Raw genomic sequence first — 20,215 nt, forward strand, 5'->3', positions numbered from 1 at the left:
GCTCACTGTTTCCCCCTATTTCTAGTATTTATGCTAAGCTAAGAAGCAGCTGGCTCTGGTTTCACATTTACAGCACAGACGTGGAAAAGGTATTGACCTTCTCGTCCTAACTCTCAAGGATTTACTTCATTTGTAACACTTCTGTATATTTTCATCCCATTTTGTAATTCTACTACCTGTAACAACCACCTGTTCATTAATAGTAATTACCTTTTCCCCACCTGTGGCCAACTCTGTTTAAATTTTCTCCTCCAATGCAACTGCTTCTACCTCAAATGGTTCATGAATAGGTTGAAATAGATTTTTTAGATTTAATTACCAATTTATTTGTATTAACTACTTTCAACAGGGTAATAACAAATTTCATTTTTTTTTTCAAAAATGTCCATCCCAGGGTGAGTGGGCTTGATTACCCAACATTAATATTTCATTTTTTATATGATTTCACGTAACAATTAATACACTGATTGATAATAACAAGTACATACCCAAAATAAAATGGTTACTATTCCTAAAGCTTTTTAAATTGAAGTCAACTTTTGTGTATCTGTGAAACCCATTGAGACATTGTATGTGTTATTGGGTTTGAAATAAACGAACTCCACTTGACATTATGTGTGTGTACCTATCTCTCTCCACAAGTCAGTGACAGCTTATCTTCTCTCCTGTCAGATGCACCCTGACCCTCTTTTCTCTTACCTCCGCCGAGCATTTCCTTGTGCAGGGCTGTAAAGCAGGGAAGTTTGAGCACACGGGCTGAGATGTCAGTCCAGAGTCCCACAGCACAGAGCGGTGATTCACCCCCACCCTCCCCTAGAGGTGTGATGTCCAGGCAGGCCACCTCGTGTTCCATCTCCATGGTACTAAGGAAGGTGTAAAAGACGGTGTAAAGTTTGTAAGATAAACTGTAGCAAGCTGTCCTCCACATTGTGCATGACCAATTTGGCCACACAGCGGAACAAAATGACCAATGGCATTAATGTGTTGGTGACAAAGAGCATAGGCTCAAACAGATTTGTTTTTCTCATGTGAAATGCAAATGGTCATCTGTGAGATGCCGCTTTCTTATGTTGCCAGGTGACCATTCTTTTCCTATAAAGCTGGTGGGATCTCATACAATGTGACAGGCAACAAGATTTTTGTCTCAAAGATCAGTTGACAGTTGCACTTTTTGGTCATTAACAGCCCCTCAGATTTTTGCTCTTTCTAATTTAAGATCTGTTGTGTGCAAGAATATCAGGTCTTAGTAACAATTTCTGGACAAATGGTTGCATCCATCAGTGTTGTTCTGGGGAATTAATTAGAGCAATTACATCTTTAACACTCTATTTGTCTTAACTCGTCTAACTGATGACACACAATTTGCCATTCTGTTCACAATGGCGCTACTACAATGGCGCTACTAAGCCATTTAAAATTTAGTTTGAGTAATTTATGGCAATGTTGGATTTTTACATCAATTTGATGAAATGTCTTGATTTGTCAGGTATTTAATTCACTAGACTGGGACAAACCAGGTTATATTATCCAAAACATTTACAATACCATAAAATATATCAATATTGCAATATAAAATTTACTACATTACAGATACCATAATAAGAGATTTTATCCATACTTCCCATATGCTTAATATGATAAAAGATTAGATTATACTTTATTTATCCCACGACGGGGAAATTCTGTCGTTACAAGTAGCAGCATAGCAGCAACAGCAAAAAACAGAAAAACAAAACAATAACACACAAACAAGTAAGCACGAAAGAAATACAAGGCAAGAAATACAAGGCAAGAAATACAGGCAAGAAATAGACAATGAAAATATGGTAGACTGAGTAAGTAAAATGCCGTCAAACAAAAGGAATTTTAAAGTGCGGTTGCCATGATAAGAGAAACAATATTGCGGTGTAAGTGACGTTAAAAATTAAGTTGAATGTGTAATTAGAGCAAAGAAGCAAGAGTCGGTAGCATAATTTAAATTATATTAACCTGAGACCATAAATATTGAAAAGTAAGTACTTGTAATAAAATAATATAAATACCAATATTAAAGATAAACAGAAAGTGTGTGATGTAGATGGGAGAAAAACAGGAACAGAAACTGCAACACTATCAGGTAGAGCAGGTGTTGTAGAGGTGAGGTAGAGGTGAAAAAAGAGGTAAAGTACTATTTACAGATTTTTGCGACTCACAAAGCAAACCAGCAACTTATTGATGTAGGCCACACATTATTTCACAGCTCTGGTGAGATACCTCAATCTGCTCCACTGTTCCTTTGTTAGAACACTCTCAGGGCTCCAAACAAACACTTTGTGCTTCAAGCGGGCCTGGAGGTCATTTTTACAAGCTATGTCTTTCTCTGAAGTAAAAAAAAAAAAAAAATGTATCCTCTACTTTTTTAAACTTCTGTAAAAATAGTGACTCAAAGCAGTTTTATTGCAGTAGTGCCACAAAGTCGGCCACAAGGGTAAACCACAGCAGCAATGTGAAAGAATATTATAAAATGTACTGGAAAAGGAGGTTGCACCTCAACAAAGGGATTCTCCGTGGAGTGCTAAACCCAAAATCCAATGGGCATGTTCCAAATTCAAATATCCAAGTCGAGAACGACAAAATATTCACATTTCTCTACATAAAATGTAAGACCCTACAGTTCTACTGCACCATTCACGTTGAAATTTAAAATGATATGCAAATCCCTCATCACAAACATTAGTGTGATAGTACAGGAATACAATAACATGTAACTGGGAGGTTGGTAAATTACTGGAAAAAAAAACATATTGATGTTTGATTAATTCAACTCACAAACAGCAGCTCAGTATTGTGTGTGTGTGTGTATAATAAATATATATATATATATATATATATATATATATATATATATATATATATAAATTTTAAATGGCTTAGTAGCGCCATTGTAGTAGCGCCATTGTGAACAGAATGGCAAATTATGTGTCATCAGTTAAACGAGTTAAGACAAATAGAGTGTTAAAGATGTAATTGCTCTAATTAATTCCCCAGAACAACACTGATGGATGCAACCATTTGTCCAGAAATTGTTACTAAGACCTGATATTCTTGCACACAACAGATCTTAAATTAGAAAGAGCAAAAATCTGAGGGGCTGTTAATGACCAAAAAGTGCAACTGTCAACTGATCTTTGAGACAAAAATCTTGTTGCCTGTCACATTGTATGAGATCCCACCAGCTTTATAGGAAAAGAATGGTCACCTGGCACACACACACACACACACACACACACACACACACACACACACACACACACACACACACACACACAGTACAGGCCAAAAAGTTTGGTCACACCTTCTCATTCAATGTGTTTTCTTTATTTTCATGACATTGTAGATTCTCCACTGAAGGCATCAAAACTATGAATGAACACATATGGAATTATGTACTTAACAAAAAAGTGTGAAATAATTGAAAACATGTCTTATATTCTAGTTTTTTCAAAGTAGCCATCCTTTGCTCTGATTACTGCTTTGCACACTCTTCAGGTAATCACCTGAAATGGTTTCCCAACAATCTTGTAGGAGTTCCCAGAGATGCTTAGCACTTGTCGGCCCTTTGGCCTTCACTTTGCGGTCCAGCTCACCCTAAACCATCTCGATTGGGTTCAGGTTTGGTGACTGTGGAGGCGCACCACTCCATCATTCTCTTTCTTGGTCAAATAACCCTTACACAGCCTGGAGGTGTGTTTGGGGTCATTGTCCTGTTGAAAAATAAATGATGGTCCAACTAAACGCAAACCGGATGGGATTGTGTGTTGCTGCAGGATGCTGTGGTAGCCATGCTGGTTCATTATGCCTTCAATTTTTAATAAATCCCAACAGTGTCACCAGTAAAGATGGACTGACCTTCATTTCTTAAAGTAATGATGGCCACTCGTTTCTCTTTACTTAGCTGATTGATTCTTGCCATAATATGAATTCTAACAGTTGTCCAATCGGGCTGTCGGCTGTGTATCAACCCAACTTCTGCACAACACAACTGATGGTCCCAACCCCATTAATAAGGCAAGAAATTCCACTAATTAACCCTGACAAGGCACACCTGTGAAGTGAAAACCATTTCAGGTGACTACCTCATGAAGCTCATTGAGAGAAGACCATGGGTTTGCAGCGCTATCAAAAAAGCAAAGGGTGGCTACTTTGAAAAAACTCGAATATAAGACATGTTTTCAGTTATTTCACACTTTTTTGTTAAGTTTATAATTCTACATGTTTTCATTCATACTTTTCATGGCTTCAGTGATAATCTACAATGTAAATATTAATGACAATAAAGAAAACGCATTGAATGAGAAGAGGTGGTTCCAAACTTTTGGCCTGTATTGTGTGTGTGTGTGTGTGTGTGTGTGTGTGTGTGTGTGTGTGTGTGTGTGTGTGTGTGTGTGTGTGTGTGTGTGTGTGTGTGTATATCAAGACTCCCTTCCATTATATTATATTACATATTAACTATTAATTTAACCTGCAACTCTATTAGTTTGACTAATTTATTAATAATGGTAAGTTGGAGTACGAAATCTTGGATTGATTAAGAGCCTCTGAAGTTGATTATGTTACCTAAAAATTAAGGTACTGGCACGCTAAAGGGCATCTTTATTAAGATCACAGCCAAAACACAACAGAATTTTTTATTATTATTCTTAAGCTTTTCTGAATTTGCAAGCTGACCCAGTTTGTAGGCATTGCACCATCAAACCCACAGACAGACACGACGGGGTTTATATGAATTGTCTGACATTTTGAGGAATAGGCTAATTCCCTTTCCTGTCGAAACTTAGATAAGATGGTCTATGGCAATCTTGTGTCTGTACGGTAAATATGTAGGGTATATAAGTATATGGTTATCTTCTGCTGTTCTCAACCTTCTTATCTTACTCTCCCCAAGAAAGTGAATCAGTGTATTTCCCTTAATGTCAAACGATTTAAAGCGTGTGGTAGATGTTGATCTTTTGTAATGTCATACCAGGAGATCTCCAGAGATTCAGGAATGTAGTAAAATGCAGTAGATGTATATATACTGTTGTGTAGATGTTACAAAGAAGAAGCTCTGGATATGATTCAAAGTGCTTATAGCATGGCCGTGATCAGCTGTGTTTGTAATATAGGAGGTAAGGCGCATGTCAAATACAGCCTAAATATCAGTAAACTGGCAATGGGAGTATCCCTTGTGTCTGTATCCATGCCCTACCTGATCTGTTTGAGCTCTCCAGCCAGGATCTGCAGGTAGTAGAGGGCTCGGCCCACGGCAAGCACCACCTGAGTGTGGTTACAGGCAGCAACGCTGATGTTCCTGCCCTGTGGCTCCTTCCATTCACTCACTAATGCCTTGCTCTCCTGGAGCACCAGGCGCACAGAGCCCGACGTGATCTGCAGACACACACAGTTTTTTTTTAATGTTCTTTTGCACAGTATTTCTGGGAAGTGACAGGAAGGATGCTGTGGAGACTGGGAGCCTAAACGTAAAGCCCTATCAAAGCAAATCTCATTTATATGTGGTTATGTGCTATGATTGTTAATGCATTTTTTAGTGACTTAAAAGAAATGATTCATGGCAAAGAGAACTTTTCTACAATTTACACATGTGATAGTTGAGGGAAGATAAAATACTTTCCATTTAATCGTCTCAAATTATTTAACATACCGGTAAGGTGCATGTATCAGTTCCTTGAGTCGTGAGATGTTTAAAAACAATTTCAGCAATTCTGATGGAGATACTACAGATGTTTAAGATAAAATAAAATGAAGGCTACACTGACGTTTTGCCCACTAGAACCCATTATTTCAAGAATTATACTATATTAATAGAATATACAGCGGTTCAAACACAACACAAATGAAGTGAAAGGAATGAAGGATCAATTTTATTCCAGAAATCCCATTGATAAAACTAAGATATAAGTAAAAAATAAGATATTTGTGTTTTCAAGACCTAATACTATAATTGTATTTGTATCAAAGAGTCTTGTGAATAGCTAGTAAAAGGTCCCTCAGGTTAAACAGAATTACAAATTAAATATTACAATTTGAATAATGTGATGTGGAGCATCACAGAGCATTGAAGAAGCAAGACAAGACAAAAAAAAGAGAAAGAAAAGTGCTGAAGACGCTTCCTTAACAGACCGCAGCAGGTACAACAGTCAGACTATAAATGGAGGTGTTGCACTGCTGGGGAGCACATAACATAAGGAGATGTAAGAGTGTGAATGAATGTGAAAATACAGCATATAATCGAGAAGGAATCATGAGTCCTTGAAAATCAGTTATGAAGATCATATTGTTCAGTTTCTGCAGTTTGTTTATGTTTGTAGTGCAAATTACAGCACATGTAACCCTTGTGTTATCTTTCTGTCAACCATGAATAACACTTTTGTCCCTATTTCAATGTTTCAGTCACTTTTTTCAAAGTTGTATTTTAAATTTTAGAGGTTTTTTTCCCCCTCTCATTGTTTTGGTCACTTTTCCCAACATTTTAATCACTCTTTCTGACTTTTTCCCAATGTTTGACACTTTTTTCTCTCGTTTTTTCCCCCCCCACATTTTATCAACATCCCATTTTTCTGAAATATAAAATGCTTTAAAAATAGAAGAAAAAAAAATTTGAAAAATTTGACCCGAGAACAACATGAGGGTTAAAGAAACCAAAACAGTTTAAATTTAAGTTCTGTATCAGAACATACTGTTGGGAAACAGCAAGTGTCAAACCAGACTAATGGCTCTTTTCCACTGCATTGTACAGTATGGCATGGCTGGCCCCGCTTGGAACAGTTCCTTTTCTGGTTTTCCATTAGCAAACGTTGTGGATAGTACCTGGTACTTTCTGTGGTACCACCTCAGTCGATGTTCCAAACAAGCGGAGCCGCAGCACTAGTGGCTTTGTGAGGCTGCATTTTGGCACAGAGGTGCTTTTAACTTGATGCAAACTCTTTAAAATGTGATAACATGCTCACAATGAGACTGTGAACATTATGTTTAGCAGGTACTATGTTTACCAGTAGATTTTAATGTTATCACGCAGTTAGTTTGGCATGCTCACATTTGTTAATTAGCACTAAGAAAACAAGTCAGGGGATGTCCAAAGCACATGGGCGGCTGTTGCTCAGTGGTAGAGCGGTTGCCTGCAAATCGGAAGGTTGGTGGTTCGATCCCCGCCCCTGCAGTTATTGTTGAAGTGTCCTTGGGCAAGACACTGAACCCTGAGTTGCCCCCGGTGCTGCGCATCGGAGTGTGAATGTGTGTGAATGTTTATCTGTTGTTATCTGATGTAAAAGCACTTTGAGCAGTTGTTAAGACTGGAAAAGCGCTATATAAATACAGCACAGCGTAATTAGTGCATGGCAATTTGTCCAGGAACCATTGAACTAAAAAAACTAAAATATTATTTCACAGTGGTGCAGAATCATTAAGCCCAGTTCAGACCAAAGATTCACGACTAGACGAGTTGAAACTTGCAACTTCTTGCAATGAGTTGGTCCGCAATGTTTGGAACCAGCCAGTTCACATCAATTCTACGAGACAAGACACGGTATCATCTCCATAGCAACAACTCTTTGTACTTCTCTCCATTTCCAACATTCAGGCTTGTTTTGTAGCTGGATATATCATTTGTTGCGTCTAAATATAAATGTGGACAATGGTAGTGATAGTGAGATGCTCGCTACAATTGAATTTTTAGTGGTGAAACGTTTTATTTCTCTGATTCAGCCAGATTAAGTCGAGCGGACACGGGCCAGTTCACACTGCTGCAACTTTCCCTACGACACTCTAAAACGGTTACGTCTCATCACAAATCTTTAATCTTAACTGGGCTTTAGGATTCATCCTCAGGAACCTGGACTGGCTAACACTGCCATCCCTAATACTTCAAAAGGTTTAAAAAGAAATTTGTAACCAAAGAAGAAATACTCCAAAGACAACTACTGTATGTTGGTGTGCAAGCAACACAACTATCGCTTTGGAGTTGTGTTTATGGCCAATTATTAAACCCTGAAGCCATTGGTCTTTTAGCTCTGGTTTGGTCTCCAACTCGCCCTGAGAAGAATATCTGGGTCTTTCTAGATGCTCAGCATTGGCAACATAGCCCCTCTTTAGATTTTTGCAATTTCGTGCTAGGCAGGTATGCACAGTCGGCTTGTTGAATATGCTGCCTACAGTTGTATTGCAGGGTTAATTAGAGCAGCAAAGCTCAATTACACAGTCTATGTGTGGGAGAGGAGGAACAAATTAATGAGCATTACCGAGGCTAAAAGCAGCAAATAACTGTAGTGTCAGGTATTCATTCTTATTGGGTTTAGCACTTTGAGCAACCCTTTCATGTAACAAACCCGCTGAAAATTGGCACAGTCTCTGTGTTCCTGCTTTCAGTCCATTAATTTGAGTGACCCAACAATGTCCACCACAGTGTCATTTTTGATAAAACCACTGAAGGCCAAAGGAAAAACGTTACTCTAGAGCCAGTTTAAGTGCAACTACCAACTTCAATCATTTTAAATGACTGTCTTTGCCAGAAAGCATGAGAAAGTAGAAAAAGCTGAAAATACATGCTATGCACTTCTTTACATATGAAATAAATGTCACTATTTGCATTCTTTTTAGAAAACAATTACTTTTTAGAAATGTATCGTGATATATTGTCTCTAGAATCTTATTATTCAACTTTAATTTTTGTTAAAGAAGGAAAAGCAAATCGCAATACTCTTAAAATCTGAATACTTCTAAAAATCTGAATACTTCTACAACCGCAATAAATGGAAATCGCAAAACAAATCAAATCAGCACACATGTATTGTGAAAGAACCAAATCAGGACAAAAGCATATCGTCTCGCCTCAAACCGGGACCCTCCGGTTCCCAACCCAACTTCCTCCAGAGTGAGCTACTGCCTGTAAATTCTGTGTAAATATACCAACTCTGAGGCAAGACAGTTAGTAAAAATGTCCCTGCCTCCAAACACGAGCAGTGTTGTCATAACAACCTAAAGATGTATGGTTGAGGGTCTAACAGTTGGCAGAATTCCCAGCAGGTTTCATCCTCATTTAAAAAAAGGCAGGCTAAAACTTGAATTTAAATGAAGTGCAATATTCATCTCAACCAAGTGTAAAATGCATGAAGTCCTTTTTGCCACCTTCATATTCTCAACTCCCCTTTGAATCATGTATGATTCAGCTCCAGCAAAGTATATCTCATTAAATGGAGAAAGGCCACAGTTGAATAAGTTATTTTTTTATAATTAATTTAGAATTTGTTAAATTAGATGTTCTTTCTGCTTTGAACTAGACGTTGATATTATTCTAACCAAAGCATGTTCTTGTGAAGCACACTGATAGCACATGTAACGGAGGTGTGTGTGTGTATGTGTACAAACTTGAACGAGTTGCTGGTGCGCCACGTTCCCACAGTAAAATGTCTGCTGGTTGTCCACAAAGCCGGGGAGTTCAGTCTCCTCGACTTCCTCGCCACTCAGCATCAACACTCTAGGGAAAAACACACTCTAAAGTTCAGATAAAGGCATTCAAAATGGACTCTTATCTACACTTATCTGGCATGCTGTATGGCAAACACTCACCGTGTTTGTCCCACGAAAGACAGCACCAGCATGTCATCTGTCTCTCGGCCTGCCTCTGAGCGGAGTGGCCACAAGCCTTGAAAGGGAAATCGAGAGAGGGTGTTAGAAATCAAAGTTACTTTATGCAACATTCCGCAGAGCAAGAAAAATGTTATGTCCAGCCAACACTCAACTCAATCTTTAACTGTTCCATCTTTCAAATTGTAACTTGTTGGGAGATGTACAGGCTACGGATCCCTCTCAGAGAGCTATTGATTGGTTTAGTGAATAATTGTCTCTCATCAAGTGGCCAGGGGCAAGAGGCAGCACCTGAGGCTTTTAGTGCAGAGATGGTCAATAAACAGCTGAAGCTTAACAGCCTAACCTGTGTGTCTCATTTAAGCATGAGAGAACAGTCTTGGGACAGGGACCTCATTTTCTGGGAATAAGAGGTCTCTGCCATTGTTAAACCTAACGGGATTCTTCCACCTGACACTTTCCTAAAGCAGACATTGCAGTGCTCATTGGTTTGCTAAATGAAAACACATGTTTCCAAACCCAAGTTTGGCAATTTCTCCATTTCTTTTGAAAGTACTGACTGACCCAAGACCTAGGACATCTGAGTCATCTGCCAACGCTTGCACGCAGAGCTTGAATGGGCAACAGCTGGCGTCTTGGCCAGGCAAGGCAAACAGATGTGCAGGTTGAAGTGAAAGGAATAAAGTCCAGATAAAGTCAAGACTTGAGAGGGAGGTGGTGGAAAAGACACACACAAAACACGCAAACCTTTGATTCCCGGAAGGTCAATGCTGGCATGCTCGTGAATCCCGATGCCGTTGCGAATGATCCGAAGGGAGCCCTCCTTGAACGCACCAGAGCATGTCACCAGCTGAAAGACATAAAGAAACTGACTGAGATATGGGGTCTGTGATTTGCCTACTTTTATTTCTTTAGATTTTACTTTTATTTAGTTATTATAGCCAGCTTCGGTGGTGGTAGCAGTAATAGTAGCAGTTTATTCTCTGAGATTGCCAGTCCATACATGGCAACAGCATTGAGCTCCAATGCCCTGAAGGTGAATAATCTGTTACAGTGAGACTAGAGAGCATCAGAATGTTATTCATTCATCATGGCACATTAACAGGATTAATACCAGAGGCCATATAATCTCAGTGTCTACCACCTGCCACCCAAGAGCTTCATTCTAATGGAAATAACCACAGTGAACCCAGCAACCCACCTAACTCGCCCAAGAGTGTTCTCAAATGCCCTCACACTACAGGACTGACTAAATCCTGATAATCTGCACATTCTACATTGCGTTTGTGTATTTATTACCATTTTTGTTACTGTATTTTATCCGTCATAAACCCCAATCTGGTTTTCAGCAGCACTTCTGTGAATACAATCATTTGTCATCCTTTTTTGAGAGGGTCGAGTTATTTTTCCCCCTGCAGCTTGTGCATCAGTCCGGTCTTAACTGTCTTGGAATGTGTCCGCACCAATTAACCAGGTCAAATGTTCTGTGGATTTAGTGCAAATGGCAAATTAAAACAATTATTGGATTTAGCTGTGGGCCCCAACAGACTAAAATGAGCTGGAGTGTTTGGATGAATACAGTAAGTGGCAGACGTGTGCTGGTCTGTACCCAGAGAGAGGCTCTGCGCTCTAGTGGACCGCTGCCTTTGGAACCACATCAAGAATCCTGAGGCCTGGTGTCAAACCCTGCCAACAAAACCTTCTGTACTGTATCTCTCTCGTTACTTCACCGTTTCATCTCCCTCTGCCTCACTGATTTGATACAAAGAAGGACAAATGTTCAATCAAGCAATGTTTTTTGTCAAACTATCATATTGGAAATATGTATAAAGAATGTGCCAAAAACAGACCGATTCATTTTGCATCTGGTTTCATTCAACATAAAGAGAAAATATAGGATATTACAGGAACAACAAAGACACTTCTTTGCTGGGTAGAAACATAACATTTTGTCTTCTTGCTGCCTTTTAAATTGACAATATGGGTTTTATCCCATTATATTCAGGTAAACAAACCTAAGTACATAGAAGTGCTAAATATGACGAACTGTTCAGATAGATGCAGATATAAAATGACCGGTCTTCACTGTCAGATTTAGAAAAGGGTGTAAATATTATTAGAGGAAATAACATCCACAGCAATCTGACCTTTTTTTTTTCCGCAATGGACCAAGGAAGCCAATTTAAGTTTGTGTACCAGAGATGCATTTTAACACCAGGTGTTACTGCAGTGCAGCTAAATCATATAGATGCAAATAGGATACTAGGCGCGCAATACTCCAGACATACAAGGACCATTGTCAACAAAAAAGAGACTAGACAAAAGAACACCACCCAGACTGCCTGTAAAAAAGGCACAGGAAGCCGTGCATTTGATGTCAGCAAGAATACTTGCACTAGGCTATTCAGGCTAGTGGCAGGTTTGTGCTGTAGTATGTTGCATGCTTAATTCTGCTGACAAAAACACTGTTAACAAGACGCAACAAACCAGCTACATTGGCGGTATAAGCCAAGAGTCCCTGAAGGCTGTGACAAAGGGGACGATAGAGAGGAAAAACACAGATGGAGACTCACCATAACATATAAAGTGCATCCAGTAACCTTTTATTTTATCGGAATGATTTGCTTTCAATATGTAGCTGTAATGCAACATGTGTTACGTCTTTCCTGCTTTGCTGGTGGCAAAAAATACATTGACTTTTTCACGGCAATAAAAAAAAAAAAAAAAAAAAAAAAAAAAAAAAAAAAGCATTGAGCTTGTGGCGTTTACCTGGCCCTGTCCCTGCCTCTCCAAGTCCACCACACACATGTCCACGATGGGCCCCAGGTTGGTGAACGTCTCCATCACCGCCACATACGAGCCCTGTTCATTGCTGTCCACGTTGAGCTGCAGAGAAACAAAGAGAACCCTCGTTACACATCAATGAGAAAGGAGGGCAGTACATGGTGAACATGGCAACACATGTGATGTGTCATTTTGTATGGATTTCTGTTGCAGATTAACAAAATTATAAATTTTACGAATACAAAATGCAAATGTTAAAAAGTACTTCACAACTAATGTCAAGATAATACAGCCCAAAGGAGGGACCAAATACTTTGCCATACTCCTCCCCTTTAAATTAAATAATTGAATTACCTGCAGAAAATTATTTAACTGACATAATAGATTTATGGAACAATTTAAAGATTGAAAAAATTGATGTATTTAATGATGTTGTGAATTGTTGTTGGTGTAGAGCGTGTGAAATTGTCTCTTGCTGCTTACCTTCACTAACTGGGAGTCGCCCAGTCTGGAGCCCACAAAGACCACACCATTATCCAAGTAGGTCAAACACTCAGCAATGGACGTCTGTCATTGGAGAGAGACACAAAAACATTGCTGATGCCATCTCCACCCAATGACTGCAACTACGATTATTTTTTTTAATCTTTTTTAGCAATGCTATCCGCATGGTTCAGTGGATGTCACAGTCCATCTGTCAGTCAGTCTGTAGTAACAAAAATGTCCATCCCAATTTCCCAGAGCCCACAGTGATGTCTTCAAATTGCTTGTTCTGTCCAATCAACAGTCCAAAGCCCAAAGATATTCAGTTTCCTATAACATGAGACAAAAAAAGTAGCAAATCCTCACATTAGAGAAGCTGAACTAGCAAATAATCTTTGCATTTTTGCTTGAAAAATTAATAAAGCATTCACTTTTCAAAATGATAACACTAAAAAATAAATGAACATTAATGCCGATACATCCTTATCTCTCCACTTTGACCTTCAAATCACATTACGTCCTTATTCACAAAGCTCTGTGTTTGGTAAGAAGTCTGTAAAGAACACTGATCACACATAAAACAATGTGATATCAATACAAGCGGTAGCATTTCTGAGCCACCATTTTGTACTGTCGTGGTGCTAAAATGATGAATCAATTACTCAATACACAATAATCTAACTAGAATGGAAGGTGCCTCTGTCCTTCCATCGACTTCACACTTGACCGGTGTACTGCTGAGGACCATAGGAAGGGCAGTGTCGAGTGTGAGCTCTTGAGATCTACGGCCTACACATATTCATTAGTAGTGGGTTATGTACACACTGTGAAGCGTATTGAGAGGGGACCCCTATTAACTGCCAAACAGCATGCTGGGTACCGCTCACTCTCCATTGCTTGCTACACTACATTCAAGAACAGAAGAAGAAAGAGAGACCGGAGATGTTATATTGTAGCAAACTAACATTTCAAGCTTCAGAAACGTAACTTTCGGAACAATACTTTTGTTCCTCGAAATAGCCTGATCCCAAATAGCTAGCTGTAAGCAAATGACGCGTATACTCTAGCATTGCTAGGGGATGCAACTATGTCATGGTAAGGGTATTGCTTAGGACCCAGTGCAGTGTCAAGTGTGAAGAAGGTTCTCTAGAACAGGGGTTCCCAAAACTTTCAGCCCACGACCCCCAAAGTAACGGTGCAAGTGACTTGCGACCCCCCCCACTATAAACGTATATCAACATTGCGCCCAACCGCGCACACACTATGGGCGTGAAAATCAAAAGAGCTGTTCCCTTTTTATTTATTTGCTTGGTTTTCTTTAAAATTTAGCCACTAGTTTTATCTTGTATTAAAATCATGGCTAACATATGCTATTTCTAATCGTTTTTACATTTTTATTTTATTTCTGGAAATCAACTTGCGACCCCCCCTCTCTGGCTCGCAACCCCCCTGTGGGTCCCGACCCCCACTTTGGGAATCACTGCTCTAGAAGCTCCAAGTAGCAATACTGGAGGCAGCGCAATCGGCCCGTTCTGATCAGGCATGCTCTGAACGGACACTTTCCTAGTTCAGTTGATGATCAACTTTCATAACAGATTGGCTTGTTTAATCATCATTTCAGTTTGAACACCAAAGCTGTGCTTGCTGCCCTTTACGTCAACATTGAACGCTGAATTCTTTTGCTTTTACTGTTGGTCACACAAAATGAGCAATTCTGAGAGTTCACTTTAGGCTCTGGCAATTTCAGATGGAACATGCTAAACCATTAATTGAAAACAAATTTGACAGAATACTTGATAATGAAAAAAAAATAATTTGCAGTAAACTTGAAGCAACAAAAAGTGTCCATGGGGACAACTCTGTTCAGCTATATAGAAACACAAATGAAGTATTAACATAGATGGCGGATAATTGTATTCCAATTATTTGCCACCTTCCAAATGGAAGAGAAGGAAAAAAAGCCTAATGTTCAAAAAAGTTATTTTGGCAGTGGTGGAATTTATGACTTTCCTATTCTGTAGTACTGTATTTACAGTACCACTCATTCTAAAAACATGAACTTATCCTTTATGCGTTGAGAAGATTCTCCTACTTCTAAAGCTAAATAAACAATTTGAAAAGCGTCTAGTTCCAGCATCACTTGGCCACATTTTACCTTTCTAATCTCCATGCCAAGTCATTAGAAGACAAAAAGCTGTGTGCCTTTATGATGAGATTTGTTTTGAGCCCAGTATTGATAAAATGTCATTGTGGAAATCAACTTAAAAAAAGGGAAATGACACCCTGGCAAGCTAGCGACAAAGAGGTGGGATAATTTTTTCTCATCTTCCCTACACGTGTAGACGGATCCATTAACTACTGTCAGGTCTAAAACCATTAAAAGAGAGTATTGACAGGAAAAAGGCAGCAAGTGAAAAAAAAAAAAAAAATCAACAAGCAACATAAAGAGTAGTCAAGCCAGGTAGAGAGAAACAGATGGGAGAAATGCCAGAGGACAGGCAGGTGGATAAACAGAAGAGACAGAGAGAGATAAGGAGACAAAGAGAATAAGATAAATGGAGGACCTCTCCGAGCAGCTCCACATGCAAGTCTTTGAGCGCCACTGTGCCGTCCATGAGCTCCTCCTTCTCCAACAGCAGCATAAACAGACGTCCCTCCATGTCCCCCAGCAGGTAGCGAGAGCCATTGGGGTCCACCCGGTTGTGACAGACGATGGTGCTTTGCTGTAAATGAGAGTGGAACACAAACAAATCATTAAAATAACACTAGCAGTGGAGGAGCTGCAAGAGCTTGTTGCATTACACCAGTACAGATGAAGTCTACATCCTCACCTCATGCATTATCCATATAAATGATATGAGCATGTCTAAGTACAGGCAGAGACCTGTCTTCGCAAGGTTTGGTTTGTTCTTTCTCATTAAGAAACCATACAACTTCCCCAACGTACAGCTTAAATATGACTCACAGAGCTACAGACTCTTCAAATTTTAACTGCCATGAAAAGCACAGATTAACACTTCAGCACTGCCTTCACGTCAGGACCCTGAGTAGACGACCGGCGGAGCAACACAAAAGATCCAAAATTATGTATTATTTACTTCATGTTTGAGAAACTATAATTTGAAAGTGGATAACAAATGTAATGTGACACACAGCACAGGCATACTAATATTAGGGGTGGAGGGAAAAATGGATTCTTAGATGGATCGCAATTCTCTCTATAACAATTCAATGCTCGATTCTGATAAGTTAATAATGGATTTTTCTTTTCTTTTTTTTTAAATATGTTGATTTTTATTTAGAAGTTACTGTCTCCAGAGATGTACAGATCAGAAATCAGAGTGACTAAAAGAGGACGGGATAATGGACAACAACTTGGAGTTTAGAGCCCGACCGATGAAGGAAATTTAAGGCCGATCCTAGAGCCCGACCGATATATCGGCGGGCCGATATTATCGTTATCATTAATTTCACGATCTATTGGTATCAGCATCTTTTAAAATCATTTATAATGACAAATAAATGATTCTGATAAATGAATATTTAAAAAATTAAATTGTCAACCATGTTAGGAGTTTTGGATTTTTTTTTTTTTTTTTTTTTAAACACACTCAACTATAGGATTGTTAGGAACACCACACTAATGCTGTGTTTGACCCCCTTTCGCCTTCAGAACTGCCTTAATTCTACGTGGCATTGATTCAACAAGGTGCTGAAAGCATTCTGTAGAAATGTTGGCCCATATTGAGAGGATAGCATCTTGCAGTTGATGGAGATTTGTGGGATGCACATCCAGGGCACAAAGCTCCCGTTCCACCACATCCCAAAGATGCTCTACTGGGCTGAGATCTGGTGACTGTGGGGGATGGTGAGTGTATATATCGGCCGATATACAGTATATAAAAAAAAACAAAAAAAAAAAGAAATGCGTTAATGTGTGTGCGTGTCTACAAGGGTAAATGTGTACATATGCATTCATATGTCTAGTAATTGAATTACTTGTTTTGGTTTTATGTCTTTTCTACTTGTTGTTGTTGGTGGTGGTTAACTGGCTACCGTGTGGGGGGGGAATACGGGACAAGACCACATTGACATTTATTTGGAAAAACTGTTTGTTCTGGAAACACGAAATGGAGTCTTATTTCTGTTTGAATGCTGTATCCAATAAAATATATATATCTTGTGCATGACAAATATTGCATTCTCTAAGACTCTGACTTATGTTTTTTTTTTTTTTTAATTAGTTGAGATAATCGGTTTAGAATCGGTTTAGAATCAAATCGTCAAATCCTGAGATTCCCACCCCTAATTATTGATAAGAAGAACACAAGTGATATGGATTTTTTTAAGGGCAGTGCTGATATTGAGGTTTGAAAAGGTAATCTAAGGATACATTGGCAGATATTCATATTTTTACATAAACAAGCATGTTAATAAGGATCCTTCAATTGTATGATTGAAGCATTATGAACCAAAACATGTATTGATCAGGCATTTTACAGTGGAAAAATGATGTGTCAGCGCTCTCTGGAGGACAGCTTATGCAACAGCAACACTGTTTCTAAATGACCTGAAACCCATCGTTGGTATTTCTGTACTGCCATATATTGAGACTTATCAGCTGACATATATGCTGAAACCTATATATCTGTAATAAGCTAATACTAGCTTCTAATAGCAACCTGCTGGGATTCATAAACTCTGCTTATAATTACATGATTTCTTTTTTTTTTTTTAATGCATGTCTGCATTTTATACATTATATAAGAAATGCTTCCCAAATAAAATTGCATAACCACACAGAGTGAAGTAAGAGAATTCGACTGAACCGCAAACTACGACAGGAGTAAAACATCCCTTCTCTTCTTCTGCTTTCCACTTGAACAAAACTCCCTTGGGATATTGTCAGCGTCACGCTCAGCTTTCAGTCCCGGTTAGATTTGGGCCGCCTGACAATGCAAGCCTAACCCGCCTGCCTAACATGTTTAGAAAAAAGCTTTAAGCTTTAAACTGGAGTTCCTGTCTCCACTATGCGCTGGCTAGAACAGTAGTCATGATTGGTATTGTTATAAAAAAATAAATAAAATCACATAGTGTGACTGAGCTTCCTCTACTTTTCCTTCAACAGAAGATAATGTTGTTGTTATTGTCTACAGTACAAGCTGAGTCAATTTCTCACTTGATCGAACCTTTACAAAACTACACAATCCTCCTGCCTGTGGTATTGTTAACATCTTTGGTCAAATGGTGGATCTACTTTATTTTCACAAACCTCTAGCATCCCTCTCTCGACTGAATGGCGGGTAATTAGCTTGTTAATTGTTTAATGCTCATTTCTTTCTTATGCTGCACTGTAACTTTTATTCTTGTGTTTTATGTGTCCTAATGTTTCTATTTTGTTTTTAACTGTCTATTCATGTGTCTTATTGATTTTTAATGCTTATGACTTTTAACTGTTTGTACTTGTGTTTTATCTGTTTTAATGATTTTGTGTAAAGCACTTTGAATTGCCCTGTTGCTGAAATGTGCTATACAAATAAAGCTGCCTTGCCTTGTTAGACTCAACAAGCGAAAGCAGTCTGCTTGCATATATCACATCCAGCAGACCTCCACGCTGGCAGAATGTTTGGTGTCTCACATTTGTTTTTCACTTCTGTGCTCTTGAGTGACAATTTAATAATTAACTGCCAAAAATGTTGTTATCCATCAAAGGATATGCTTCTGTTTCCTTGACACTGCAGAAGAGGGTGTTTCAGCTGAATACTGATGTTCCATTAGGTGTTGGGGGAAAATAAAAACACTTCAGCTTTAGTACGAGTGGGGTTTCATTAGTCACATACTAGTCTCGCATTGCCAGACTTATCTCCACAGCGCCGTGTCAGCGCTAGAGTATGGTCTGGCTGCGTTTCTCTAAACCAATCGAAACCGTCTTGGGGGGCGGTAATCCCTGGATGCAGTGACTGTGTTTTTGGCAAAGAGATAGCAGAGATAGTGAAAAGGGAGGTACATCTGGAGCATGAGAGACGTGCCGGATGTCAGACTTTATCCCAGCACTGTAGAACCGGTATGCCAGTCTTAGTATTTTTCGGCTGAATGATACACAATGTACATCTTGGTATTTTTTTGCAAAGTGGGCTAAGCAAAGTCAAACTTACACGTCACATGCACTATTAATTAAAACCTACTGTGATCAAATAGCAAATGGGTAAGGGTGTCACAAAGTCGCAAGCTCGAACTTTGAATTACAAAAATGGAAACATTGAAAACATGAACCCCAATCCTCTTCCACTGAAGTCGCCGGTGTGAAAGTATTTTGGACAACGCAAACGTTGACAAAAAAGACAGTTTGCAAACTCTGCTATGTGCATGTAAGACACTTAATTGTTCAGAGAAGACTATGGACATGGCTGTTTTATTGTTTTGTTTGTTTTGTTGTGAACTTGAATGTCATCTTCTGGAAGAAGAGAACTGCAGTTACAAAAGAGAAGCTAGATGGCAGTAGGGCTGGGCAATATATCAAAATTATATCAATATCGAGATATGAGACTAGATATCGTCTTAGATTTTGTATTTCGTAATATGAAGTGTTGTCTAGTTCCTGGTTTTAAAGGCTGCATTGCAGTAAAGTGATGTCATTTTCTGAACTTACCAGACTGTTCTATTATTTGCTTTTACCCACTGAGTCATTATATCCCTATTACTGATGACTATCAAAAATCTCATTGTGTAAATATTTTGTGAAAGCACCAATAGTCAACACTACAATATCGTTGGTGTAGTGAAAGAGGTATTTGGTCAAAAATATAATATTTGATTTTCTCTATATCGCCCAGCCCTAGATGACAGGTTATTTTGATTTGTGTTAAGTTTCCAATTGACTGAAGATATAAGTTATTGTTACATTATGTTAAATGTTTAAAATTTGACAATGTAGTGTGGTACTTTGCAATCAAAGGTCAGATATTATTTTGCATGAAAGTCTAGACTAAAAATGGCATAGCAACCTCTGCTTTAAAATATAAATAACTGTAAAAATCAAGAATCGAATAGAACGGTGTCCTTAGAATCGAAAATGGATTTGGAGAATCGTGACACCCCTACAAACAGATGAAATGGATAGAAAGTTGGATATTGTATTCCAAAATGACCAAGTTAATCAGAAAAAGCATAAATCAATCACCCCTATATCAGACTGATAGGTTAGTTATCCCACAGCCAATAAAGACATAAAGTTGAGTTATTCTAAATCAGAAGCTACTACATCTGAACAACTTGAAATGTTCTTTCCAAACTTTATGAGGCCACGGTACCAAAAGCAGCGCAACAGTCA

At 38.7% G+C, this 20,215-nt stretch overlaps 1 protein-coding gene across 1 annotated transcript in view; it reads right to left on the minus strand.

Moving 5' to 3' along the window:
* ddb1 (damage-specific DNA binding protein 1) overlaps positions 1-20,215 on the minus strand; it is a 54,351-nt gene that overhangs the window by 27,816 nt on the left and 6,320 nt on the right. Inside the window, exons 7-14 of the mRNA XM_032517876.1 lie at positions 15,450-15,608; positions 12,886-12,969; positions 12,388-12,504; positions 10,366-10,468; positions 9,601-9,676; positions 9,400-9,508; positions 5,228-5,406; positions 700-863 (exon numbers count right to left, since the gene is read on the minus strand). Coding sequence (XP_032373767.1) covers positions 700-863; positions 5,228-5,406; positions 9,400-9,508; positions 9,601-9,676; positions 10,366-10,468; positions 12,388-12,504; positions 12,886-12,969; positions 15,450-15,608 — 991 coding nt within the window. The remainder of the gene's footprint in view (positions 1-699; positions 864-5,227; positions 5,407-9,399; positions 9,509-9,600; positions 9,677-10,365; positions 10,469-12,387; positions 12,505-12,885; positions 12,970-15,449; positions 15,609-20,215) is intronic.

This window comes from Etheostoma spectabile, chromosome 1 (genome assembly GCF_008692095.1).
Source record: "Etheostoma spectabile isolate EspeVRDwgs_2016 chromosome 1, UIUC_Espe_1.0, whole genome shotgun sequence".
NCBI lineage: Eukaryota > Metazoa > Chordata > Actinopteri > Perciformes > Percidae > Etheostoma > Etheostoma spectabile.